The sequence below is a fragment of the Acipenser ruthenus genome, unplaced genomic scaffold (genome assembly GCF_902713425.1).
Source record: "Acipenser ruthenus unplaced genomic scaffold, fAciRut3.2 maternal haplotype, whole genome shotgun sequence".
In the NCBI taxonomy this organism is placed as follows: domain Eukaryota; kingdom Metazoa; phylum Chordata; class Actinopteri; order Acipenseriformes; family Acipenseridae; genus Acipenser; species Acipenser ruthenus.
The window spans coordinates 15,001-25,000 of NW_026708839.1; the positions used below are offsets into that span (position 1 = coordinate 15,001).

At 51.5% G+C, this 10,000-nt stretch overlaps 1 protein-coding gene across 1 annotated transcript in view; it reads left to right on the plus strand.

Moving 5' to 3' along the window:
* Positions 1–6,915, plus strand: part of LOC117962982 (CUGBP Elav-like family member 5) — a 9,023-nt gene extending 2,108 nt beyond the window's left edge. Inside the window, exon 2 of the mRNA XM_034919705.2 lies at positions 6,575–6,915. Within this exon, the coding sequence (XP_034775596.2) occupies positions 6,575–6,885 (311 nt within the window). The 3' untranslated portion in view covers positions 6,886–6,915. The remainder of the gene's footprint in view (positions 1–6,574) is intronic.
* The last annotated feature ends 3,085 nt before the right edge of the window (positions 6,916–10,000 follow it).

A 10,000-nucleotide genomic window follows, 5' to 3' on the forward strand; every position in this document is an offset into this window, starting at 1 on the left:
CTGAGAACGTGCGTCACGCAGCACTGTTACACTGAGAACGTGCGTCACGCAGCACTGTTACACCGAGAACGTGCGTCACGCAGCACTGTTACACTGAGAACGTGCGTCACGCAGCACTGTTACACTGAGAACGTGCGTCACGCAGCACTGTTACAGTGAGAACGTGCGTCACGCAGCACTGTTACACCGAGAACGTGCGTCACGCAGCACTGTTACACTGAGAACGTGCGTCACGCAGCACTGTTACACTGAGAACGTGCGTCACGCAGCACTGTTACACTGAGCACGTGCATCACGCAGCACTGTTACACCGAGAACGTGCGTCACGCAGCACTGTTACACTGAGCACGTGCATCACGCAGCACTGTTACACTGAGAACGTGCGTCACGCAGCACTGTTACACCGAGAACGTGCGTCACGCAGCACTGTTACACTGAGAACGTGCGTCACGCAGCACTGTTACACTGAGAACGTGCGTCACGCAGCACTGTTACACTGAGAACGTGCGTCACGCAGCACTGTTACACTGAGAACGTGTGTCACGCAGCACTGTTACACTGAGAACGTGCGTCACGCAGCACTGTTACACTGAGAACGTGCGTCACGCAGCACTGTTACACTGAGAACGTGCGTCACGCAGCACTGTTACACTGAGAACGTGCGTCACGCAGCACTGTTACACCGAGAACGTGCGTCACGCAGCACTGTTACACTGAGAACGTGCATCACGCAGCACTGTTACACTGAGAACGTGCATCTAGAACATTTATTTTTTTTGTCCTGCTGAAGAATGCTAAACGAAGTTCTATAATTCTAAAATGAGCTCCTTCATCGAGTATGCACGAGAACAGGACTCACAAACACATCGACCCACATATATTTACACTGCCTCAACCTGGGACCACAGAGTGCGGTGAGGTTCAACATGAGGGCTACACAATGTGACCCCTGCACGGAGTCCTTTACTAATGTCTGTATATTATAGTGCGTGTTCACACACAGTAAATGCCCCCTTTATTTGGAGGACGTGTGCAATAGAGCTGCTGTATTGATGTATGTTGCGTCATCTCATGTGTGTGCGTGTGTGCGTGTGTCTGGAGGGGTGTGTGTGCGTGTGTCTGGAGGGGTGTGTGTGCGTGTCTGGAGGGGTGTGTGCGTGTGTGTGTGTGTGTGTGTGTGTGTGTGTGTCCGGAGGGGTGTGTGTGTGTGTGTCTGGAGGGGTGTGTGTGCATGTGTCTGGAGGGGTGTGTGCGTGTGTGTGTGTGTGTGTGTGTGTGTGTGTGTGTGTGTGTGTGTGTGTGTGTCCGGAGGGGTGTGTGTGTGTGTGTCTGGAGGGGTGTGTGTGTGTGTGTCTGGAGGGATGTGTGTGCATGTGTCTGGAGGGGTGTGTGCGTGTGTGTGTGTGTGTGTGTGTGTGTGTGTGTGTGTGTGTGTGTGTGTGTGTCCGGAGGGGTGTGTGTGTGTGTGTCTGGAGGGGTGTGTGTGTGTGTGTCTGGAGGGGTGTGTGTGCATGTGTGTGTGTGTGTGTGTGTGTGTGTGTGTGTGTGTGTGCGTGTGTGTGTGTGTGTGTGTGTGTGTGTGTGTGTGTGTCCGGAGGGGTGTGTGTGTGTGTTCACTCGCAACACGGGCTCCTGCAGCTGCAGGTTCAACCCTCCGCTCGGCCCCGTGCTGCTTCACTCGCAACACGGGCTCCTGCAGCTGCAGGTTCAACCCTCCGCTCGGCCCCGTGCTGCTTCACTCGCAACACGGGCTCCTGCAGCTGCAGGCTCAACCCTCCGCTCGGCCCCGTGCTGCTTCACTCGCAACACGGGCTCCTGCAGCTGCAGGTTCAACCCTCCGCTCGGCCCCGTGCTGCTTCACTCGCAACACGGGCTCCTGCAGCTGCAGGCTCAACCCTCCGCTCGGCCCCGTGCTGCTTCACTCGCAACACGGGCTCCTGCAGCTGCAGGTTCAACCCTCCGCTCGGCCCCGTGCTGCTTCACTCGCAACACGGGCTCCTGCAGCTACAGGTTCCTTCCTTTTCTTGTGTCCCTTTCGTTGCGTTGCAGTCCCGGTTGTGAGTGTAATCGGCACAGCCGAGCCGCCCGCTCCCTGGTTACAGATCAATTTAAAAGCATGACTGTAATGTGCCGCTAATGCGACTCGTCTCCGACACACCGCGCTGCTCTCTGAACTTGGCGCGTCGGAGGGGCTTTCAAGAGTAAGATTGTCGGGGAGTCATTGACTTAATGCATTCATACACGGAGGAGATATATTGCTGTAAGCCTGCTGAAGCAGACGCACATTAAATCACAGGAATAACCTAATTAAATATTTATTAAAATATTCCCTTTCGTACTCGGGCTGATAAATCGGACGTGCGGACGGTTCTTTATTACGGGGGGGGTCGCAACGAGAGCTCGAAGCGGAGCTGTGCGTCAGTGCAGCATCCACCGCCAGGGGGCAGTCTATCAGAGTGCAGAACCAGGGCTTTGAAACCCAGCGCTAGAAACCTCTGTGTAGAGTACAGAGGATTCAAAACCCGCTCTCTGTCCGAGAACCAGGACCCAACACGATACCAGACATGCGCTTCGGGATGAGATCTTTGTCAAGGTAGAACAAACAGCAGAGGCACGTCTAGGCTTTTGCTGCCATGGTAACTGCCCTCACTCATTTCTCTTCTAATCTGTTGGGGTGCTTGTGACGTCATTTATTCCCTTCTATGTAACCCTTCAGGCACCAAGGTATTGAGTCAACAGTGAGACTCGGACAGCTTGACTTCCAAATGTCTCCGTGTCCATGAATACAGAGTCAAGTCTCTCTCTCCCTCTCTCTCCCTCCCTCTCTCTCTCTCTCTGTCTCTCCCTGCCTCTCTCTCTCTCCCTCCCTCCCTCTCCCCCCTCTCTCTCTCTCTCTGTAAACCATCATGCAAACAAAAAGGTGTGTAAAGGAGGCCTGCCCGCCTGCCCCCAGGTGTGTTTGTCTCATGCAGGGTCTCCAGGACTGTGCTGTGTAGCTGATCCGCGTGACCGTGTTCTGTCTCTGACAGTACCATGGCTTATTACATTGCACCTTCAGGACTGTTGCCTTGGCAACCCCGCAGCCCGACTCCATGAGAGAAGCCCTGCCAGAGCTGCAGCCGGCTCAGTCTCACTGTTGAGCTGTAATGTGATGAAGAGATAGATTAGGGACGAGGGTGTTGCCTCACCGGTCCATAGTGACCGCAGTGATGTCAGCGCTGGGGCTGGAAATACAGTCATGGCGATCCTGTGCAGGACCAGCCGTCTCCAGCGCTTCACACCGATAAAGACTTCTCCTGGTTTGTTAAGGGGGATAGTTTATTCCTTATTGGTAGCTTTTTAAATGAAAGCGCGTTGGTACTGCAGTCAGGGCAGAATCGTCTGTGAAGATCTCCCGTTCCAGAACAGGGCTGTTTTAAAAAGCAATAACATTTTAAAAGGGGGGTTAGAATCCAATTATCAGGTATTTGTAGAAGCGTTTCGTGCTGAAGTCATTAACATCTTAACACCTGTTCATTTGAGAGACACCACCTGTACGCTAATTGCTATTCGAGAGAGAGAGAGAGAGAGAGAGAGACGACGGAGAGCGATAATAACTGCTTGCAGTAACACAAGGAGTTATTGAATTTCCCAGCTCTTTCAGCTTCGGTGGATATTATTATTATTCTGATCCCCCCGCTGGGGATGAGCTTCCCCAGTGACAGGAGCTCTGGGGGCTGCCGTCACGCTCCCAGCTCCAGCGTGTCTCTGTGCTGCAGCTCCAGGAGCTGCATGCTGAGTGAATGCATTGTGTGCAGGGGGATCCTATCACGCGGTGTGTTCTACAGCGTGTCTCGGTGCTGCAGCTCCGGGAGCTGCATGCTGAGTGAATGCATTGTGTGCAGGGGGATCCTATCGTGCGGTGTGTTCTACAGCGTGTCTCTGTGCTGCAGCTCCGGGAGCTGCATGCTGAGTGAATGCATTGTGTGCGGGGGGATCCTATCACGCGGTGTGTTCTACAGCGTGTCTCTGTGCTGCAGCTCCGGGAGCTGCATGCTGAGTGAATGCATTGTGTGCAGGGGGATCCTATCGCGCGGTGTGTTCTACAGCGTGTCTCGGTGCTGCAGCTCCGGGAGCTGCATGCTGAGTGAATGCATTGTGTGCGGGGGGATCCTATCACGCGGTGTGTTCTACAGCGTGTCTCTGTGCTGCAGCTCTGGGAGCTGCATCCTGAGTGAATGCATTGTGTGCGGGGGGATCCTATCACGCGGTGTGTTCTACAGCGTGTCTCGGTGCTGCAGCTCCGGGAGCTGCATGCTGAGTGAATGCATTGTGTGCAGGGGGATCCTATCGTGCGGTGTGTTCTACAGCGTGTCTCGGTGCTGCAGCTCCGGGAGCTGCATGCTGAGTGAATGCATTGTGTGCAGGGGGATCCTATCGTGCGGTGTGTTCTACAGCGTGTCTCGGTGCTGCAGCTCCGGGAGCTGCATGCTGAGTGAATGCATTGTGTGCGGGGGGATCCTATCGTGCGGTGTGTTCTACAGCGTGTCTCGGTGCTGCAGCTCCGGGAGCTGCATGCTGAGTGAATGCATTGTGTGCAGGGGGATCCTATCACGCGGTGTGTTCTACAGCGTGTCTCTGTGCTGCAGCTCCGGGAGCTGCATGCTGAGTGAATGCATTGTGTGCAGGGGGATCCTATCACGCGGTGTGTTCTACACCCTGGATAACGCCATGGCGGTTTGATTGGTAGATTTCTCAGACTCAGAAGACTGTAGAAGTGTAACAGCTGGCTGCGTGGGGGGTGTCTCTTACTGCTAACTTTTTCAAAACTGGAAGAGCAAAAAAAAAATAAATTGGTATTGATGATCAATAGGGTGAATGTATTTCAGTGGGTTTCATTGGCATATCCCATCACGTGTTACCCTGATGAACCCAGTCCAGCAGACCACAGCATTATCAGCAGTGGCAACTCGATAGATTTTATTGTGCACAATACAGGCAGTGGTGCTGATGAGGTGTGTGTGTGTGTGTGTGCGTGCATGCATGCGTGCGTGTCTGTGCCATTATTGTATAAGAGATGTGTTCTGTCTGCTCAAACTGTGGGAAATGGTTTGCGTTATAAGTGGAGACCCCCACACGACGTATTAGCTGATTATAAAATAATAGTAATTTGCACAATGTCCAGACTGTAGTTATTTTTGAGGTGTTATAAAGATAAAGTGCTCTCTCAGCGTGCTTTGTGTAGGTGCAGCACCACCATCCAGCACATGACAGGATAGTTTGTAACTGCTCCTCAATTCATCTGGGAGTCATCACTCCCTAATGATGAGCAGAGCCGGGGAAGCAGCTATCTATCAGACTGGGGCTCTAGGGGGAGCTGGGGAGCTGTCAAATCCATTTAGCAGCGTTTTCATATCGTACAGTTTACCTGGAGAGCGTATGGCAGCTTGTTATGAGCTAACAATGAAATCCTTTTCTCTCTCTCTCTCTCTCTCTCTCTCTCTCTCTCACCATCTCCTCCCTCCCCATGTTTCTCCCTCGTTCTCCATAATCCTCTTTCCCTGTATCTCTCCTCTCTCTGTCTCTCACCCCCTCTCTCCCTCTCTTTCTCTCTCTCTCCTCCCTCACTCCCCCTCTCTCTCAAATTCAAATTCAAAAGTGTTGCCAAAGCATTTACAGAACAAAAAGATGACAAAAAACACACACAATATATATAGGAAATAGAACACAGATATTTACAAATAGAACAGATATTCTCTCTCTTTTTCCAGCACCCACCTCTTCATCAGCCCTTAACCCTTTAGATACTCGCTCAGTGAACAGGTCGATGATCCTGTTCCGGTCTGAGGAGCTCTGTAGCTTTCTCAGCCGGGTAGAAAGACAACGCCATGTTTTTAAAGAGAGTCTGAATTGCAGATTGATCCGTGTGGACTGCCCTCTCACACTCTCTGTGTGCTGCTGCCTGCAGGGGGTTTGAACTCTGACCCCTATTGAACTGCGGGTTCAAAGGGCAGCACGGACTCGGAACGGATTCGGAGGGGGGGGGGGGTTATGTCTTTCGTTCTTTTCACTAATTTATTAATTTTCCTAAAGGCTGTTGTCATCAAAGGATAGCGCTAACCTTTATCAAATATCACCAGGGATTCATTAATCAATCTATGGATTGATTGATTTGTGCATGTTTGAAAAACAATGAGAAAAAGCTCACCATGTGTTTGCCATCGTCCGTCGAGTGAGTGTTGGGATCAGAGACCCGCGCCCCCAGTGGAGGCCTTGTTAATGAGGCCTGGGCTGGCTGTTCCAGGGTTTCCAATTCGACGTGTGATGAACTGGTTTCTGAAGCACTCCCCGGTTTGATTTGTGCCTGCTGTTTCTGTTGTATTGTCAGAGGACCTGCTCGTGTTGGTCTTGAGAGGATCCACTCCCGAGCTGCCTGCCCCTGATCCAGCCTGCTTTCCTCTTCATGCCAGCCGAGCGTGTAGCATCACACCCCGGGCTGCGAGAGCATTGGGGTGGGGAGTGTTCTGGGATGATGGAAGTGTGTGCCTGTGATTCCAGTGGCTCTCATGCACCTCTTCTGTTTCTCTCCTTGCAGGTTGTGCCTTCCTCACATACTGTGCCAGGGAGTCTGCAATCAAAGCACAGAATGCTCTGCATGAACAGAAGACGCTTCCTGGGGTAAGTGAACGCTTTATTGGTGCCTGTGGACTAGATCCACACAGCAAGCCCCCAGTCAGTACAGACAACCACAGAGACTCTGTGGACCTGCACCGGGAAACCATGGCATCTTCTTCACCTGTCATTAAACCATGCGGAGCAGCAGAACACAAGTCTGTGCACGTCTGTTCACTGAGTTATGGGCTTATCAAATTCTGCAACTGGAAGCAAACATCATTTCTAGGGTGAATACATTTTAGTGGGTTCCATTGGCATCTCCATCGTAATCCGAATGCATTACCTTGACAAGCCCCAGTCTAGACCACAGCATTATCAGCAATGGCAACTCAATGGATTTAATATTGCACACTGGAGACAGTGGAGCTGATACGGTACCATCGCTGTGTGTGTGTGTGTGCGTGCGTGCGTGCGTGCGTGCGTGCGTGTGTGCGTGCGTGTGTGCGTGTGTGTGTCCGTACCATACTAAGCTGTCATTGTAGATATAACTGCTTGTAATCCTCACTTGTTGCATCCTGTCTCGTATTGTATTCTAGTAGTGTTATTATTTCAGCTTGCTGTAAACTGCAGTGTGTTTAAATATTAAGCTTGCATTGTAACCCTGCGCTGCCCTGTAACTGCTGTAATTCAGTGTGTAATTCATGTAAACTAGGAATCCTCCTGAGATGTGTTGCAAGGTTTTAACGTCTGTGTTTCATCGTTAACTAGTTCCTGGCCACATTGCAATGAAGGCTGTGTTTTCACAAGTCCCGACTTCCTTGACTTCGCACAGAGAGCTTCCGGATAAAATGCCGAAGCAGAAGAAATGAAACGGCTGAGTCCAAATGACTTTCTTTTTTTAATGGGCATGCTGATTGGAAGGTGGCATGATGAATGTGTGCTCATGTTCTAGCAGTGATAAGGAGGAGTCGGTCCTGTTTGAAATGAGTGGTTGCTATGGTGAATGGTCTGCCTGTGTGACATCTCGCTGTGCCAGGCCTGGGTGTCTGGAGCTGTCAGAGAGGGGAGCTGGCCGTGGTGCTGAGCACTGCAGCCCTGTCAGTGTGTGTGTCGGTCTCTGTGTGTCTGTCTTTGTGTGTGTGGGTGTTTCTCTCTCTCTCTTTCTGTGTGTGTGTGGGTGTCCTCTCTCTCTCTCTCTCTCTCTCTCTCTCTCTCTCTCTCTCTCTCTCTCTCTCTCTCTCTCTGTGTTGAAGCTCTGCCTGGCTGGCTGGCTGCCTCTCTCACTCTGTTAGGATGCAGTGCTAGCAGATCAGTTCTGACACGGCTCAGGTTAGCTGCTTGCCTGGGGGGGGGGGGGGGGGGGGGGGTGTCTCAGCCAGGGCCCAAGCTCGTGTACAAGCTGCTTGCATTAGCAAAGTGACAAGCTGCTGTATTTCACCCTGCAGCCCTGCGCTGCCATGGCGACCGGGAGCGCATTCTCCGTGTGTTTTTATCTTTTTTAAAAACGAGGAGCTCTGAGTCATTCTCTCCTTCGAGACACACGGCACAGGTTTTGTGATCAGGAAGGACAAATCCCCAGCAAAGTGAAATGTCTTGTATCTGCTGCACACTCCACTGGTCACTACGGACAGTCCTTCTGTGCAGGAGGTCTCTGAGGTTAGTATTTGAAACTGTGAAGTCAGATGGTGTTTGCGGCGTTCGTTCTGAGCCAGCTGGGTAACGATCAAGGTCCATTGATCTGCTAGTGCTGATCACAGGGACGGAGCTCTCTGCAGAAACCCAGTGCTGACCGTCAGGTGAGGGGCGCTGGGGTCGCTGTATCTTCACTCCTGTCACTCTGAACAGCAATCCACACAAACCCAAGCAGCTGTATCTTCACTCCTGTCACTCTGAACAGCAACCCACACAAACCCAAGCAGCTGTATCTTCACTCCTGTCACTCTGAACAGCAATCCACACAAACCCAAGCAGCTGTATCTTCACTCCTGTCACTCTGAACAGCAATCCACACAAACCCAAGCAGCTGTATCTTCACTCCTGTCACTCTGAACAGCAACCCACACAAACCCAAGCAGCTGTATCTTCACTCCTGTCACTCTGAACAGCAATCCACACAAACCCAAGCAGCTGTATCTTCACTCCTCTCACTCTGAACAGCAACCCACACAAACCCAAGCAGCTGTATCTTCACTCCTGTCACTCTGAACAGCAATCCACACAAACCCAAGCAGCTGTATCTTCACTCCTGTCACTCTGAACAGCAATCCACACAAACCCAAGCAGCTGTATCTTCACTCCTCTCACTCTGAACAGCAACCCACACAAACCCAAGCAGCTGTATCTTCACTCCTGTCACTCTGAACAGCAATCCACACAAACCCAAGCAGCTGTATCTTCACTCCTGTCACTCTGAACAGCAATCCACACAAACCCAAGCAGCTGTATCTTCACTCCTGTCACTCTGAACAGCAACCCACACAAACCCAAGCAGCTGTATCTTCACTCCTGTCACTCTGAACAGCAATCCACACAAACCCAAGCAGCTGTATCTTCACTCCTGTCACTCTGAACAGCAATCCACACAAACCCAAGCAGCTGTATCTTCACTCCTGTCACTCTGACTGCAGCTCCGCGGTTCCTTGCTCTGGAAGTTGTTGCTACAGTGGAATTCCCTGCAGGATCGTCTGCTGAGGATCGAAGGGCTTTTTATTAATGCAGACAAACCTTGTTGTGGTAATTAATACAGCGCTGCCTGCCCGGCGAGGTCTGCAATGGAACTATAATTAAAACAGAGCCGGTGAAGCCAGCGGGGGGGGAGCTGGTGATCTGATCTCAATACTGCTTCTTGTTTAGTGAAGCTTATTGTTGTGTTTCAAAGCACTCTCTACCCTGTGGGGAACGTTTACTGAATTTTAAAAACGGTTTTCAAATAAAGGCTTGAAAATGCATAGAGCATTCACATCCAGTGCGGCTGACATGCTAATTTGCCATTTCAATACCTATCGCAGTTTCATATTAGGGCCCTGTCACGTTTTGTAATAACGGGTGAATGATTTATTACAGACACGAGCGCGCGGGTTAGCGCTTGTGAAAGCCTTGTAACAGGATGTGCCGGGGCTGTGATGTGCAGCGACACGCTCTGAGGGATCTCAGCAGAGACGGCTGTGTAATCAACGTGAGCTCAGCTCCGCCATGACAAGCATGGCAAAGCTGACCTAGATTACTAGCAGGGAGAGGCATGGCTGGGAGTCTGTGCGTCTGCCTTGTAGTTCAGCCCTACACTGCTGTCCCGCTCTCCAGACTCTCTGCTGCCACGCTGTAACACGACCAGCGCGGCACGTTCTCATTCCAGCATTGCAGATAGTCAGTGTGTCTGTGTGTCTGTGTCTCTGTGTGTGTCTCAGTG